This window comes from Nematolebias whitei, chromosome 3, assembly GCF_014905685.2.
Source record: "Nematolebias whitei isolate Nwh7 chromosome 3, NemWhi1, whole genome shotgun sequence".
In the NCBI taxonomy this organism is placed as follows: Eukaryota; Metazoa; Chordata; class Actinopteri; order Cyprinodontiformes; family Rivulidae; genus Nematolebias; species Nematolebias whitei.
Genome location: NC_056500.1, coordinates 57738232 through 57755659, shown reverse-complemented (window position 1 = coordinate 57755659; position 17428 = coordinate 57738232). Strand labels below are relative to the sequence as shown.

The window sequence follows — 17428 nt, the reverse complement described above, 5'->3', positions numbered from 1 at the left end:
CTGTCTGTCTGTCTGTCTGTCTGTCTGTCTGTCTGTCTGTCTGTCTGTCTGTCTGTCTGTCTGTCTGTCTGTCTGTCTGTCTGTCTGTCTGTCTGTCTGTCTGTCTGTCTGTCTGTCTGTCTGTCTGTCTGTCTGCCTGCCTGCCTGTCTGTCTGTCTGTCTGTCTGTCTGTCTGTCGCTATTTATATATAGCCTTCCTGTTCCTGTTTTGTTTGTACGTTTTTGCTGCCACGCCAGCATTTTGTTTTGTTGTTTAAAATAAATGATTTTTATTTTAAACTCGTGCCTCGCTCACCAGCCTGCAAATGGGTCTAAAACACAAGGCTTGTGTCAGCTACACGCGCTTGTACCCTCAGATCCTCTTCTTCTATTCGACTCATTGTTCCCCTTGCCCGTCTTGTTACTATGGGGAGCAGAGCATTCAGCTGCTCTTCTTCCCAGCTCTGGAACTCACTCCCACCTGATATTCGCAACACAGACTCATTGCCACATTTCAAATCCAAACTCAAAACTTATCTGTTTAAAGTATCTTATGCACTGTGATTGCAACTGCACTGTCTTATTTACTTGTTTTTACTGTGTGTATAATATTGTGTCTGTTTTTGTGCTTGAAAGGTGACCTTGAGTGTCAAGAAAGGTGCCTACAAATAAAATGTATTATATATATATATATATATATATATATATATATATATATATATATATATATATATATATATATATATATATATATGATGATGAAGAGTACACTACTCTGGACAAAAATGTGAGAGTGGCATGTGCCCTAACAAATCTGTGCCCCTGTCCCAGTTGATCAACTGGTGTGTTCAAATTTTTAGAACATTTGTAATATAAACTTACCAATATGGAAATGGACTGTATTTATATAACACCTTTCTATCTTATTGAGATACTCAAAGCTCTTTACAACAATCTGTGTCCTCATTTACCCATTCATACAGCACTCTACTAGATCTCTACAAAGCTAATTGAACAAATCATTCTAAAGAGACTAATCAGAGCTTTATCACATTCATACACTGATGGGACACACATCAGAGGCTATAAGGGGTTCAGTATCTTGCCCAGGGACACTTCGGCATGTGACTGCTGGTGGATTTGAACCCCCAACTGTTGCATTGGAGGACGACTGCTCTAACCTCAGTTAAGAAACATTTCTGCATTGACAACACAAACGGGTCCTATGAACTCAGCAAAGGTCACACAGGTACACCAGGTACAAGCGCAGGTGTTTGTGACAGAGCAGGAGTACTGTGACTTCATGGTGTGGTCTGGGTCAGATTACTTTATTCAGAGGATTGTGTCTGATGTGATTCTTTACTGAAGCAGTGAAAAATGTAGAAATGTTCTATAGGTCAGCATTTTTACCGGAGCTATTGGCCAAAAATTGTACATGTCCAGATAAACAAATATCAGAAATCACTCAGAGCACAGAGTCAATGGAGTAAGTGAAGGAGTAACACCAACTTTGGGAAGTGGTGGCGCAGAGGTTAGAGAAGGTGGACCTGTGATCGCCGGTTCAAGCCCCAGTACCGACAACATAAAAAATGTGGGTGGGGTAGGTGAAGCACATACACCTGCCCCCACCCTCATTCGCCCCACTCTGGGCCCATGAGCAAGGCCCTTAACCCCCATCTGCTTCCTAAACATGTCTCTCTTGAAAATGAGTTCTTGTGGCTCAATGAGACTACCTGTATAAATAAAGGATTTAAAAAAAAAAACTGTTAAAAGAAACAAATAAACACAATGTTCATTGCTGTTAACAATTAAATGTGTTTAGACTGCACATTTTTTAAATCAAGATTTTTAGATTGCTAATTTGTAATTCAGTTTTTAAAATCAGAATCAGTTTTGTTTGTTACATGTTTTGGAGCATTAAAATTAGGAAGAGGACAAACTAATAGTCAAGCTAAGACAGGTTTAAAGCACAGAGGTGATATTTTAAGATTATATTTCATAAATAACTGCAGATTTAGCAATATGTTGTTCTGTTTTTACAAATAACATCAGTCTTTCATTGTTTTAACCTGTTACAATTTTATTAATGTGTAACATTTGCAGAATTCAATTAAAGTTGATTTGATATTTTCATTGGAATTGATTGATTACATAGGGCGGCTGTGGCTGAGTGGTAGCGAGGACTCCAGCATCTTTGGCACAATGTGGGCATTTTATTTTCCAAACACCAGCACCACAGCAGGTGCAGGAGAGCAGAGCGTCCGGAGAAGCTCTGAGGTATGGCCAGCTGCAGTTGATGTGTAGTCTGGAGGCACAAACTCTCAGGTCCTGATGCTGCGGTCCAGAGAGGGCTTCATATGTCTGGCTGGCTGTTTTCTCATGCTCACATCAACATCTGACAAACAACAACAAAAAAATTATTATAATCTCCTCTAAACATGATTATCCTTTGCTTTTATCTATAATTTCAAGTTTTGAATGCTTGTGTCATGAAATGCTTTAAAGTGCAGTGGCCACACATTACTGTCCCATCCTTCTCCAAGGACACCCATGGATTTAGAAAAGCTTCAGACAGGGACTGACTGATTAACCTGAAATGATACACGTTACACATTAATACTGACACGGCCTGTCCCTTGTCTTGTATTTCTGTCTTTCCCTTTTCTGCTTTTTGTGTTTTATTTACATTCTGCTTTTGTCATTCTGTTCCTTGTGTTTTTTGACTCTGTGTTTCATGTCGGTTTCCACTCATTCCTCACTCTGCCTCTCCAATCTCCAGCCTTTAAACATTCACACTTGACAGATATTGAATCCCAGGGAGACTCTTTTTAGAGTTGCTGGCCCAGTTTAACCCAGTCAGAACTGGGTCATAATTTCATTATAATCCCGTCTCTGAGCAGATCAAAACCATAGGACCAGTCTAGATAAAAATAATATCCAACAGATTGTATACCTGGATTACTGAGCATGTACTTTGTCGTTTCTGCGATCCAGTGACTCCTCCCCCTGACCAATCAGTGACCGACAGTGCGCTGACGTCACATTTTACTAGAACTAGAACTGGAACTACAGAGAAGTAGGGCCCAAAAACCAGGCGGGTTCCACCGCTGAAAGCACTGTGGTTAAACCACGGAACTGGCCTGAGCATGTTAAATATGGCCATAAAAGGACCTGTGGATAAGGGGCTTCTGTGTCCCTTTCTTGTCCTCTCAACCAACTCCCAGCTGATGGAGACAAATGGACACATACATTGAATTCAACTGGGGAAAAGAACACTAAAAATGTTTCAAACTTAAAAAGTTTTGAATTAAAAAAAAACTTGAAACACATCCCTAATGTGAAAAAAAAAAAAAAAAAAAAAATATATATATATATATATATATATATATATATATATATATATATATACACATACATATATATATGTATAGTAAAAATGATAAAACCCAATCACCTTTACAACCAACCAGAATTTTTTTTAATTTAATTTTTTTGTTTTTCAAAGTTCAAGATCAAAACAAAACGTGAAAGCTCATCTTACCTGTAAATGTTTTACACTTTATTTTTTTAATTAAATATTATGGTTCAGATTCAGGCCCCACAACAATCATTGTGGGCGGCTGTGGCTGAGTGGTTAGAGCAGTCGTCCTCCAATGCAAGAGTTGGGGGTTCGAATCCTCCAGCAGTTACATGTCAAAGTGCCCCTGGGCAAGACACTGAACCCCTCATAGCCTCTGATGTGTGTCCCATCAGTGTATGAATGTGATCTAAAGCACTGATTAGTCTCTTTAGAATGATTTGTTCAATTAGCTTTGTAGAGATCTAGTAGAGTGATGTATGAATGGGTAAATGAGGCACAGATTGTTGTAAAGAGCTTTGAGTATCTTGAAATAAGATAGAAAGGAGCTGTATAAGTACAGACCATTTACTATACAGGTCCTTCTCAAAAAATTTGCATATTATGATAAAGGTCATTATTTTCCATAATGTAATGATAAAAATGAAACTTTCATATATTTCAGATTCATTGCACACCAACTGAAATATTTCAGGTCTTTAATTGTTTGAATACTGATGATTATGGCATACAGCTCATGAAAACCCAAAATGCCTGTCCCAAAAAATTAGCATATCATGAAAAGTTTCTCTAAACAAGCTATTAACCTAACCATCTGAATCAACGACGTAACTCTAAACACCTGCAAAAGATTCCTGAGGCTTTTAAAAACTCCCAGCCTTGTTCATTACTCAAAACCGCAATCATGGGTAAGACTGCCGACCTGACTGCTGTCCAGAAGGCCATCATTGACACCCTCAAGCAAGAGGGTAAGACACAGAAAGAAATTGCTGAACGAATAGTCTGTTCCCAGAGTGCTGTATCAAGGCACCTCAGTGGGAAGTCTGTGGGAAGGGAAAAGTGTGGCAGAAAACGCTGCACAACGAGAAGAGGTGACCGGACCCTGAGGAGGATTGTGGAGAAGGGCCAATTCCAGACCTTGGGGGACCTGCGGAAGCAGTGGACTGAGTCTGGAGTAGAAACATCCAGAGCCACCGTGCACAGGCGTGTGCAGGAAATGGGCTACAGGTGCCGCATTCCCCAAGTCAAGCCACATTTGAACTAGAAACAGCGGCAGAAGCGCCTGACCTGGGCTACAGAGAAGCAGCACTGGACTGTTGCTCAGTGGTCCAAAGTACTTTTTTCGGATGAAAGCAAATTTTGCATGTCATTCGGAAATCAAGGTGCCAGAGTCTGGAGGAAGACTGGGGAGAAGGAAATGCCAAAATGCCAGAAGTCCAGTGTGAAGCACCCACAGTCAGTGATAGTCTGGGGTGTCATGTCAGCTGCTGGTGTTGTTCCACTGTGTTTAATCAAGCGCAGGGTCAATGCAGCTAGCTATCAGGAGATTTTGGAGCACTTCATGCTTCCATCTGCTGAAAAGCTTTATGGAGATGAAGATTTCATTTTTCAGCACGACCTGGCACCTGCTCACAGTGCCAAAACCACTGGTAAATGGTTTACTGACCATGGTATTACTGTGCTCAATTGGCCTGCCAACTCTCCTGACCTGAACCCCATAGAGAACCTGTGGGATATTGTGAAGAGAAAGTTGAGAGACGCAAGACCCAACACTCTGGATGAGCTTAAGGCCGCTATCGAAGCATCCTGGGCCTCCATAACACCTCAGCAGTGCCACAGGCTGATTGCCTCCATGCCACGCCGCATTGAAGCAGTCATTCATGCAAAAGGATTCCCGACCAAGTATTGAGTGCATAACTGAACATGATTATTTGAAGGTTGGCGTTTTTTGTATTAAAAACACTTGTCTTTCATTGGTGGGATGAAATATGCTAATTTTTTGGGACAGGCATTTTGGGTTTTCATGAGCTGTATGCCATAATCATCAGTATTAAAACAATTAAAGACCTGAAATATTTCAGTTGGTGTGCAATGAATCTGAAATATAGGAAAGTTTCATTTGCATCATTACATTATGGAAAATAATTACCTTTATCACAATATGCTAATTTTTTGAGAAGGACCTGTAACGCTTCTGTTAGAGATTTTTTGGTTAAAAGTTTTGTATGTTTTTATTACTATGGCTGAGAAGGTTAACTCTGCCCATGAACCATATGTTTGGGTGAGGAGATGGATGAAGAGCTGGATGAGTAGCTGGGTGAGGAGCTGAGTGAGGAGCTGGGTGAGGAGCTGAGTGAGGATATGGATGAAGAGCTGAATGAGGAGCTGGGTGAGGAGCTGAGTGAGGAGCTGAGTGAGGAGCTGAGTGAGGAGCTGGGTGAGGAGCTGAGTGAGGAGCTGAGTGAGGAGCTGGGTGAGGCAGCAGCTGCAAAGACATCTCTAGGTTGATGAGGGAATAAAAACAAGCCGAGAAGGCAGCTCGAGGCAGAGTCTCGTGACTGGTCTTCATGTGTGTACGTTAAGTACATTTATGTAACCTGTCCTGAGTGAAAATCTGACTTTGCAAGTGAATACTGGTTAAGTCTTCTCCTGCAGGTGTGGTTCATTTTGAGTAAGATACAGTGAGAATGATTTTCTTGAACAGTTTCCACTCCGAGCCCAGAAGCCATGTTTGTGTTTGACATCAAGTGTAATTAAAAAGTAGACCTCTGACGAAAATGATGAAGCTGAAGTGGAATGAGGCTAGCACCTCTGTCAGCTGCTTCCAGTTTTAGGTCCCTGTACCTTCAAGTAAATTAATGGGACTTCATTTTTTTCATGTGTCAATTCTTGTTTATATTGTTCTCAACTTGATGCTGTACGTTTGATCATTTTTCTTTATACATTCAGCTGTAATTAATTCAAAGAACGCTCATGTAAGACGATGATGAAACTGTAACATTCCTATAGTACAGACTGCTTCTAAACATGACAGCTTCTGTAACCATCCATCTTAGCACCAACATAATTGGTTTGTTCCACTTTGGAGTAAGCTGTTGGGGGAAGAATCAGTTTTGTGTTGTGTGTTTCCTTGACTGAAGAAGCCTTCTGGATGGAAGGTGAAACGTTTTGGAAAAAAAAACTGTCCAGATGACCTGACTGAAAATTCTTGGGATTGTATACCTGGATTATTGAGCATGGACTTTTTTTTTTAGCTTCTGTAAACATCATGTCGTGGCTTCAAACCTGAACAGAAGAAGTTACATCTTACCATGTTTAATGGGGCTGCCATTGTAGGTTCTATTAAGCTTTTTTAGGGTGGTAGGGGGTTTAATGGAGCTAAATGAGCCTTCTCATCTTCACTTTATTTTGAGAAGCTTTGCTTTTTGTTCTTTGCAATAATAAACATATATAAAAAAAAAACTTGCTCTCAGCAGAAACAATATTTTATTGCCTGGTGGGATCATTCTGTGGGTCATAAGTCAATAGGTTTCACTCTCCCTTAAATATTGAAATAGTTAGGAAAATCCATCCGTTCTTTGTCATTTGACTCAAACCGCAAGGCTGAATTTATGTACCCAGATTATAGGATTGTACAAAAGAGGAAGCCATTCCACCTTAAATGACTGTTTGGAGAACAAAAATAAAAGCAAAACACCCAGAAGGTCAGTTTATTTTGGTTTTATTGAACAGGAAAGACAAATGTCAATGTGAGTGTTAGACTATGGTTCATCATGTTCAAACAAAGGTTTTCAATTATAAAGTGCACTTGCAGTTGACTGCTAAATGGAGACTCCTTATTGTTCCTCGTTTCCCCTCACAGACTCCATCACGCTTCAGCTGGAGCAGGACTAAACTGTTGTCACAGAATCCAGCATCCCAGTGAGGATAAGTGCATAAGTTAATGGAAGATCAGCAAGTCAAAGTCCTTCTTATGTTTCTGCTTCTATCTCCAGGTTTCACATCAACTTAGCTACAACAATCATTTGCCAGATGCTAACATGTCCACATTTCTCCGACTGATTATTGATTGTAGCATGGCATTTCTTCATTACTGACCAGCACGGAGCTTAAGTCTTAAGACCTTCACTTTAAAAAAATATTTTCCTATTTGGACAACCATTTTTCTACATAATTTATATGTACAATTGATTTTATACAAAGAAAAATAACGTTCAGAGTTAAATCCAGTTTGGCACAAGCTCTGCCCCTTTTCATCAAACGGAAACAAAAGTTTAGCTGTTCATTTTAAGTTCTGCCTCTCCTGTACTCACACGCACGCACGCATGCACGCACGCACGCACGCACGCACACCTGTTATTCAGGATGAAATGTTTACTTCATACAGGAATGTCACTCACATAAAATCATTACTTCACTATTGTAAAAGACAACAAAACCCTCCCGGTGGGGGAACTCTACAGTACAAACGATCTCGTTTTAATGAGAACTCGTGGTCGATTCCAGTGTGGAACATCGGAAACAAACAAGAGGAAGAAGTTTGTTGTGTGCAGTTGCAAAAAGATATGCATCTTGATGTTTTGTGGATTATCTTCGATGCCACAGAAGTAAGTCAAAGTGTTGGGCATCATGTTAATCTTTTTTTATTTCTCTTCAACATGTGCACCTTAAAGTTTATCTGATGTACCATTTCTGTCACTGAGAGCTTAAATACATTCCACAAGCCTTCATTTTTCTTAAATCAAGTCTACTTTAAAAATACAGTAATAAATAAGCTCAGCTCAATAAATAGTTTTTTTTTTCATCAAAATAGAAATATATGGACTAATCTGACTGAAAATCTGAGCGTAGTGTTCAGCTGGAGAGTGTTAAAAGTTTGTAGATTAGGTAGTCTCTAAGTTGGGACATTAATCAGTAATTAATGTCTGGATATTGCTTGAAACCCTTCCGAAATGCCCGACATGTCTCTGTGTGTTTTATACAGTTTGTCTCTTCCTTCCTTCATGTCTCCCACACCCTTTAAGGACATAAACGCATCATAGGAGCAGACAGTGCTGGGGGGAATAGCCCTAATGAAAGAATCATGACAAGGTGGCACATTAGGGAAGTAGACCTTAGAAACATAGAAATGCACACATCCCTCAGATTATAAAGTTCCTGGTGGAGAATCACATTTAGTGTCTTCCAGTAGCACAAAGCTTGGTCACTTCCTTGTTTTGTTGTTTACGTCATGCTGATTTTTGCTTTTTGTTTTAAAGTGCAGTCCAGATGCAGGTGACTAAAAGAGAAGAGTCATTTCACACAGAGGGACAGGAAACATTGTAAAACCCAGAGGATGAGATCAGGTGGAGGATTGGCACGTTGATCAGAGAGCTTGTGGGATATGGATGTGAAAAAAAGTCTGTTATAATGAGGGTAATTTTTTTTTTACCCTCTAAATATTCTCTTTTGTCACTGATCTAGCACCGGACTCACTCCCTGGACTGGTAGAACAGAATGTATCCCGACTCAGAGTTCTTGGAAATGTCTGAGGTAAGACCGTAAAACTCCTCAATGGCCTGGGCATCGATTTTCTGCACAATGAGATTCAAAGACAAGATTTAGTGATACACCAACACAGCAGAGAAGATTTCAATCAGCTGTCTGCGTGACGCACCTCCACAATGTCGTCATCAAACAGCAGCCAGAAGCCGTGGCTCTTCACTATGGTGATATAATGACCTCTGTTAGGGCCACTGAGGGAAAACGACAACAAACAATGACTGCACAGAAGATGGCATCTGAAAACTCTCACACTGTGAAAAACAATGTACTGTTTAGCTTCTGTTGTAGCTTTGGACAGAAAAACAAACCTAGCTTACAGTTAAACTAAATTTCTGCTGTATCAGTTACAGGAGCTAAAACGAAAGTTACATATGTAACTACAGTTCTGTGAATCCCGGATGACCGCCAGAGGGCGGTGCTGAAAGCACTGAATGTTCCCTTCGCACACGCGCTGTTTGAGTAATAATACCAACGGAGTCACAGGTGTGACAAGGATGACCAATCAGAGGCTATATAGCCCAACGTCATCCGCAGCTCTCAAAAAAGGTCCAAAGGGCTGAAGCCCTGAATTGAACCGCATGCGAGAAGAAAAAAGGAGCAGAGCTGCGGATGACGTCGGGCTATATAGCCTCTGTTTGGTCATCCGTGTCACACCTGTGACTCCGTTGGTATGATTACTCGAACAGCGCATGCACGAAGGGAACATTCAGTGCTTTCAGGAATTCATTTTTCAGTCTTTCACTTTCTTTGGATGGCATTAATCTGGCCTCCAGCTCTAATGTTAAAAATCTTGGTGTTATCTTTGATCCGGACATGTCTTTTATCTCCCACATTAAAAATGTTACCAGAATCTCCTTCCTCCACCTGTGTAATATCACTAAAATCAGAAACATCTAGTCTAAAAATGATGCAGAAAAATTGATTCATGCATTCATCATGACTAGGCTGGACTATTGCAACGGATTACTATTTGGATGTCCAAATACTTTGTTTTTTCTAGTTTTTTCTTTCCACTGTCTCCTTTGTGCTTGCTCAGGATGGGAGACTGTGATGAAGTGAAGATTCAATGAGTCTGCTGCTTCCTTAGAGAACTTTACCAAGTGGCTTTTGTATACATGTGAATGTTTGTAATTTGGCACTATATAAATGAACTGAATTGAAATTGAATTATATTTTTTCTAGGCCAATTCTGACTTTCAGCTAAACAGTTCAATAAATGTAGCTAAATAAAGTTTAGAAGAAGTCACAACATTCTTGCCCTTTTTTAGGGTGTTCGTTATCAAACTGTACCTTCCACAGTGAACCACCACTGCCACTAGATCGTACATGCGATCCAGATTGACTGCATCCCCAGACGTATTGAAAAGACGAAGCTCCAGAGGGAACACCACCCGGTAGGACAGCTTGGTGTAGCGGTGCAGCTGCTCCATGTACTTAAACCTCTTGAGGTGTAGTGCCAGGATCATGGGAAGCTTCTTCACACGCATCCTGCAGAGTAACACACATCCTTAAGAGTTTTTTGTACAAAACCCCACACCAGGGATGGTGTAAAAGTTTGAGTTTACTGACCGTTTCTGTGCTTCTTGTTTGCTGCAGCATGTTTCACAGTAGTATTTGTATTCACTGCACAAAGTCTCTGTGTTGCTGAAGTCCCTGGAGGAGAGCAAACACCACAGCAGGCTTGATTAGTCAGTTTTCTTCTGACTAAAGGGAATATGTTACTTAGCGTATAGCAAACTACCTGAGACAATGTGTTATTGATGTGTTCTGCTCCACATCTACAGAAAGATCCAGAAAATCCTCGTCTTTGCTGCTTACCTGTAACGGACAAAAAAACTTAAAATTTTCTTTGAGTCAGCGCACCTGTTTTTGTTCTGACAACCACTCACCCACACCTGCACACGCATGTCAACGAATGTTGAGTTGACATGGGACCTTGTGTGTTTTGGCAGAGCAGCTTGCTGGATGCTTGCAGGGGTTGTTTAGAGCAACCCATCGCTCTGCCCTCCCTCAGAACTGAGTTAAAGCTTGTAGTGGCCATGATGAATACACGCTCCACTTCCACATTTTTCTAAGACTTTATAGAGCCAGCCTCGGTGAGATAAGGTCAAAGAACTGGGGCCCCCACCTTTGATTGCTACACATAGCACATTGTACATCATCTATATGACCCCTCCAGCATGTGGTGGGCCAACAGGAAGGTGAAACATGCAGCTCATTCGGGCAGAATTAGACCAGGTCCCATGGATTTGGATCAAAGAGTTGCATTTTTAAATAAATTCAGTTGACCAAGATCACCAAGCAGTCAATGAGCCCTACCCCCAGGCTTCAGGGTGGGCCCCCGGTGTTTTCTGGCCATAGAAGTATCATGAATTGTTCTGTCTGGCCCATCACCTACGACCAATCTGACTTAGGAGACCCTACCAATGGCAAAAAAATCTATGCAGACATGCATGTTCCTGTTTTTAGTATTTTACATTGTTTGATGATTTAGTTGTTTTCGTTTTGTTTTTATATAATTTTTTCTATTTACTTTTTCATTTTATGCTTTTATTTGATTGTCTATTCTGTTGTGTGTACCTCAGCCATGTTTTTTGTTTGAAACAGGTCTCTCTTGTAAATGAGTGCTCATGACTCAATGAGACTAACCTGTAGAAATAAAGGTTGAATGAAATAATTGCCCCCGACAGCAAAGCTCCAAAGATCATTCAGGCACACAAACCCCTCCACCACAGAATGTGGCAATTCACAGAAAAAAGCCGGTTCCTCCACCTTATCGGGCGTTACTCCCGTTGCCTTTTGGCCACGGGCGTTTTTAGAATGAATTTGCATGTTCTCTCTGTGCACGTGTGGGTTTTCTCTGGGTGCTCAGATTTCCTCTCACTGACAGAAAACATGCATTTTATGTTTACTGGTAAGTCTAAACTGTCCTTGGGTAAGAGAGTGCTTTGTCTCGTTTGTCTCTATGCGTCTCTGCGATGGACTGGAGACATGTCCAGGGTGTCCCCCACCTCTCACACAGTGACTGCTGGATATGGGCAGCAGCTCCCTGTGACCCGTAAAGGAAAAGTGGGTGAAGAAATAGAATGACTGGCTGGAAATATCGCTGGCTAAACATTCACACACACAACATGCTCAAATAATACCAAAAAGCTAAAGTTGTCTAACACCACACACCGTTTCACAGTTGAGGCAGCGCGTTTCATTGGTCAGTGTGCCTTGAAAGATATCATGAACCCATGTGGGCTCCGTCTTGTTCTCCACCTCGGCATCGGTGGTGACAGCGGTGCCGTTGTTCTTCAGGCGTCCGTTCTGCTTTTCCTGCTTCTTCTCCTCTTGCAGGATATCAGCCACGGTGTTAAGCAGGTAGTTGAGAAATTCATGGGCATCCTGTTGCATGTAGTTATCAAAAAGATCTGAAGGGGATACATACAGACATGAAGCAAAAGAAGATCATTTCAAGAGGATGTTTGAATACATTCAATTTAACCTCGACATTAAAACACTAACAAAACATTGAATTCTCAGTTGAACTGAAACACTGGTACTTGCATTCTTCTTTAAATTTGTCAATATTTATAAAATTCACAATATTTTACTACTGAATAAAATTGTATATATCCATCACACATGCCCACAACACATGTCCATACTTCCTCTTTATCCGCTTCTTCTTTTTCAGGTCACGGGGGTCACTGGTGCCCATATTGAGCAGTCCTTGTGCAAGAGGTGGGGAACACCCTGGACAGGTCTCCAGTCCATCACAGGGACACAGAGACAAATGAGACAATCATTCACTCTCTCACTCACACCTAGGGACAATTTAGAGTTACCAATCAGTCTAACATGTAGGGCTGTATACCGAATCGAGGTTCTTTTATAGCACCGACCAAACTGCACCAGTCAGTGTATGGATTGAAACGTCACTCTTTTTTCGGTGTCAAGTTTCGGTATTGGCTGTAACGTGTCATGTGGTTTCAGCACGCCGGCAGGTAAAACACCAGACATATGACAAACAGACTATGTGTTTACACCCAGAACTGTATAGAGCTGCCCTACAGCTTCTACGTCTATGGTGCTGGTTACGCCCACAGACAAAGTTCACGTGTGCAGTGTGTGTGTGTGTTGTCGAACGGTTTCCACAACACACGCAACCTTCTGCTTACAAGCAGAAAGTTGCTACATGTTTTTCTGCAAGGAAAGAGGAGGACAGCAGCCTCCCCTCCTCTCAGCATTAAAGTCAGCCAGTGAGTGTGAGAGAGCATGAACGGATTGATTCATTATCTTCATGACCGGACTCGTCTTCATCAAAGAACTCTGAGGACGGAGCTGTGTCTGTGTTTCAGCTGGTAAGTTTACGTTTGTTAACGTTACTGCAGCTTAACACGTGCATCGCTGAGAGTTAAACTAGGATCCATGTAACACTAACTTTAAGATATTAGTGTGTAAATTTATTTTATCTATGTAGCTAGCTAAAGTCAGAAGCTAACTAAAGATTGACAGTAACAGATGAAGCTTAGCTTCTAAAATTGTGCTCATCCATCGGATCAGCTGGTTAAACAGTTCACCTCATGCTCAATGTTTGTGTTCTCCTCACAGGAGGTTCTGACCCTGATGTGAGGACGACAGACAAAAGAAAAGTGAGATGGGGGCCACAGGACAGTCACAAACTTTATTGTTAAAAGTTTGCTGCTTTTAACTACAGTGGAGGCTGCATGGTGGAGGTAAGTAAACTTTAAAGGATGTTGTTGACAGTTTAACCTTTATCTCTCAGTCTAGATAATGTTTTTGAGCAATAATGACTAGGGATGCACCGATCCACTTTTTAAAATTCCGATCCGATCTCGACACCTAGAACTGCGTATCGGCCGATACCGATCCAGTTCCGATATGATCATTATTGATTTTATATGAGGCTGTAATAATCTCCTCTCAAGTACAATTTGTGCAAATATATGCATGCATGTCCAAAAAGGCAACTTGAGGTAAGTTTTTTTAATGTTGGATAAGTTTTAAAGTTAGAATTAAATTCTGCTAACACAAAACATGTTTCTTTTTATTTCTAGTTTTAAAGTGGATATTAAAGTGATTAATTTAAGTGATTGTTTAAAGTTGTTTTATATTTTATAAGGGGCAGATATAAGAAATTTTTCTTCTTTCTGCACTCTTTTCATTCAATGTTTTCTTTTTGATGATTTAAAAAAAATTTGTTTCATTTAAATGAATTAATAAATGAATTAAATTATATGTTAAATGGCTTCAAACATCTGCTAAGTTCATGGCATAAACCAACAGGCATGTTCCTGTTTTTAGTATTTTACATCGCTTTATAATGTAGCTGTTTATGTTTTTAATATATATAATTTTCAAATCATGTTTTTTATGATTGTTTACTGTTGTACTGATAAATATCTCCTGGAGGGTAAACTATAACTTGGCTGCAAGTACCAAGCTGAGAAATCCTTCGTTTTCTACAACGGATAGTGGTTGATCATTAATTATGATGAAGTTCAGCAACTTCTCTGTAAACATTAGAGCTCCGTGGTTTCAGCAACGTCTACTTCTTGTTCAATCCGAAGCAGGCAGCCTGATTTGGGGCAGCCGCGCTCAGTCTGTCCCTCCTCAGAGACAGGCAGACTGAGCGGGGCAGATTGGACGCGGCTGGCCAGTGTCGAGTCGCCTCTTTCGGTTTGACCAAAGAGTACTGCCCCGCTGAAGCCACGGAGCTCGAATGTCCATCGTAAAACTAACTTTAACGTGGTTTAATGTGGCGCTATGGCTCTGCAGACATTGCACGATGCCGTCTTGTTTTGTGGTGTTTTTAGTGTAAAATACTTCCACACAGCGGACATGTTTAGATGAAAAGTTGGTTAGCTATTAGCCACAGTGCTGCTAACTCAGTCCTCACGTTGTAGCTGGCTGCAAACTATGAACTGGATTTCCTGAATGTGAGGTGGGTCTTATTACTCTGGGTCCATGAGACACACCGCCGTTCAGGAAATCCATTCCATAGTTTGAAGCAAACATGCATCATGGATCGGAAATATCGGCAGGTGGATCGGAAAATCCGATACGTAAATTATGCTGGTATCGGAGGCCGATACAGATACTGGATCAGATCTGCCCCAGCCCTAATAATAACACAACCATGTTATTGTTGATGTTTTGTGTTCTCATGTCAATTAGGGAGATGATCAGATCCCTAAACCCCAGAGAACCACAGAGAAGATTCAGGAAGAGACACAGAGGTGCAGAAGAATTGTCTATTGTCTATATAGAATTGCGCCGCTCAAGGTGGCTGCATGTTGGAGCAGCTCTCTTACTTTCATTCCGAGATTTTGCTTTTGGAAACTTTAATTCCTCTTTTTCTGGAAGTAAATCACATTTTTGGATGATTGTTTCCTCTGGTATCGGATGCTGTGCCGCTCAAAGGATTTTTACTGAAACTTTTTCAGTTTTGGACATTTGTTATGATGCGTAACCATGGCAACAAGGCAGTTTTCAACAACCAACAGCAGCTAATTAACATCTCAAAAGCTCAAATAATATCTCAACTACAGCTCCAAATCCCAAATGAGTTGAAAAGGATGTTCTGTGGATGCATTCTCATCTACCTGCCAGCTGTGCTCGAGTGCCTGACCACTGAGATCCTGGAACTAGCAGCAGGAAACACTGCTCAGGACAGCGGAAGGACAGGATCATCCCTCGGCACCTGCGGTTGGCTGTCCACAGCGACGAGGAGCTTGGCGGACTGCTGGGAGGAGTGGCCATCGCTCTGGGAGGAGTTCTGCCCGGCATTCGGGCGGTACTACGACCCGGGGGAACCGAGGGGTCAGCAGAGTCTGGGTGGACGGATTGGACAGCATCTGCAGTCAGTTTCTTAGGATCCACTATGGGATGGACCTCTACAACAAGAGATCCTTCCTGTTTACAGCCATCGGCATCTATGGCATCTCAATGAGTTACAACAACAAAATAATTTCCCTCTGGGATTAATAAAGTTTTTTTTTTTTTTATTGAATTGAAGGCTGCATCAATCCTAACCCCAGTGAATCCAGTGACCTGCTGGTAGAATGTGAGGGACAATATGTCAGTGCTATCAAACTTGGCGACCAGGTGTCTGTGTGTGCAACAAGCATCATCCACACCCTCAGAGTGAACATTTCCTACTGCTGGAGACATCATCAGCCTCGAGTGGGCTTGTTTGTGTCCAGAGAAAGCAGACATGTTGATGTTTCTGAAGAAAAACTGTTAAGTGAAAATGTTCTCAGTGTATAGCAGTGAGCATTAGACAATGACGTGTCACTGGTTTGCAATTGGTCTTTTGAACTGGAAATTATTTGTTTATTTTTATGTAAGAAAACTGCTCGGAATAGAAAAATACCTAAATTAAAAAATAAAACTCAATTTGTACTGTAATGTGTAACATAATTTTATTCTTGTTAGAATTAATATTAATTACAAAATTGGTACCGAAAAAAGAACCGTCCAGGAACCGACACCAAAGTGAAGGTACCGACACCGATTTTTTTTTAGAAAGGTACCTAGCCCTACTAACATGCAAGATTTTGGTCTGTGGGAGGAAACTGGAGTGCCCGGAGAAAACCCACACATGCACAAAGAGAACATGCAAACTCTATCCAGAAAGACCCACGGTCGGGATTTGATCCAGTGACCTTCTTGCTAAGAGGCAGCAGCTCTACCAACTAAGTCACTGTCAAGACCCCGAGTAGTCCCTTTTTTTTTTTCGTTGGCTGCTCCTCCTTCAGGGGTCGCCACAGTGAACTAACTCACATGAAGACTTGGCAAATATTTTAATGCCAGATGTTCTTCCTGACACAACCACAGACCACCGAGCTACCACAGCCCTCTGTCTGGAGCAGAGAGCTGCTATTTAAGACACCTGGGAGAGCAGATGATGAGGGTTAGGGGCCTTGCTCAAGGGCCCAGAATTAGGCAAATGAGGGTGGAGGAAGGTGTGGGTGCTTCTCCTTTTCCACCCACAATTTTTTTTTATGTTGGTGGTCTGGGGAGTGGAACCGGTGACCTTCCAATCGCAGGCCAATCTTCTCTACCCTCTGCGTCACCACTACCTCAATACCCTGCTGTGTAGTTGATATAGGAATGATTATTTTGATGCTTTTATGTCAATTAATACTTATACTCACTTTTGATGCAGCTTATCTGCTTAAAGTCAGGCCTGTGCTGCAGATGTGTTTTGGAGTAATTAAAGTTCTCTGGGGGATGCTCTAACCAGAAGATCTGGCCCAATCTTAAGGTTACAGTGACCCAGGTTTTGAAGGACATGTTTTTATGAAGCCATCGCTCTGTTGCACAGACTGCTTTGATGATGGAAAAACAGATTTTAATTAAATCTGTCCTCCTGGCAACCATCAAACTTGTTTTTCAAATGCTCTCACGCGATCCGGTCAGGGAAAAGGTATAAAGGAAGTGTGACAGGCAAGGGAATTTTGGAAGTCTTGTGTGGACCAGCGCGCGCGGTGCCATGCAGTTGATGATGTGAGCTCTGTCATTTTGGATCGAAAG

General features: G+C 41.4%; 1 protein-coding gene across 1 annotated transcript in view; it reads right to left on the bottom strand.

Annotated features, from left to right (window-relative positions):
- Positions 1 to 8772: 8772 nt before the first annotated feature.
- Positions 8773 to 17428, bottom strand: part of usp46 (ubiquitin specific peptidase 46) — a 20295-nt gene continuing 11639 nt past the window's right edge. Inside the window, exons 4-9 of the mRNA XM_037675055.1 lie at positions 12059 to 12297; positions 10623 to 10699; positions 10451 to 10534; positions 10172 to 10369; positions 8994 to 9072; positions 8773 to 8910 (exon numbers count right to left, since the gene is read on the bottom strand). Of these exons, the coding sequence (XP_037530983.1) occupies positions 8809 to 8910; positions 8994 to 9072; positions 10172 to 10369; positions 10451 to 10534; positions 10623 to 10699; positions 12059 to 12297 (779 nt within the window). The 3' untranslated portion in view covers positions 8773 to 8808. The remainder of the gene's footprint in view (positions 8911 to 8993; positions 9073 to 10171; positions 10370 to 10450; positions 10535 to 10622; positions 10700 to 12058; positions 12298 to 17428) is intronic.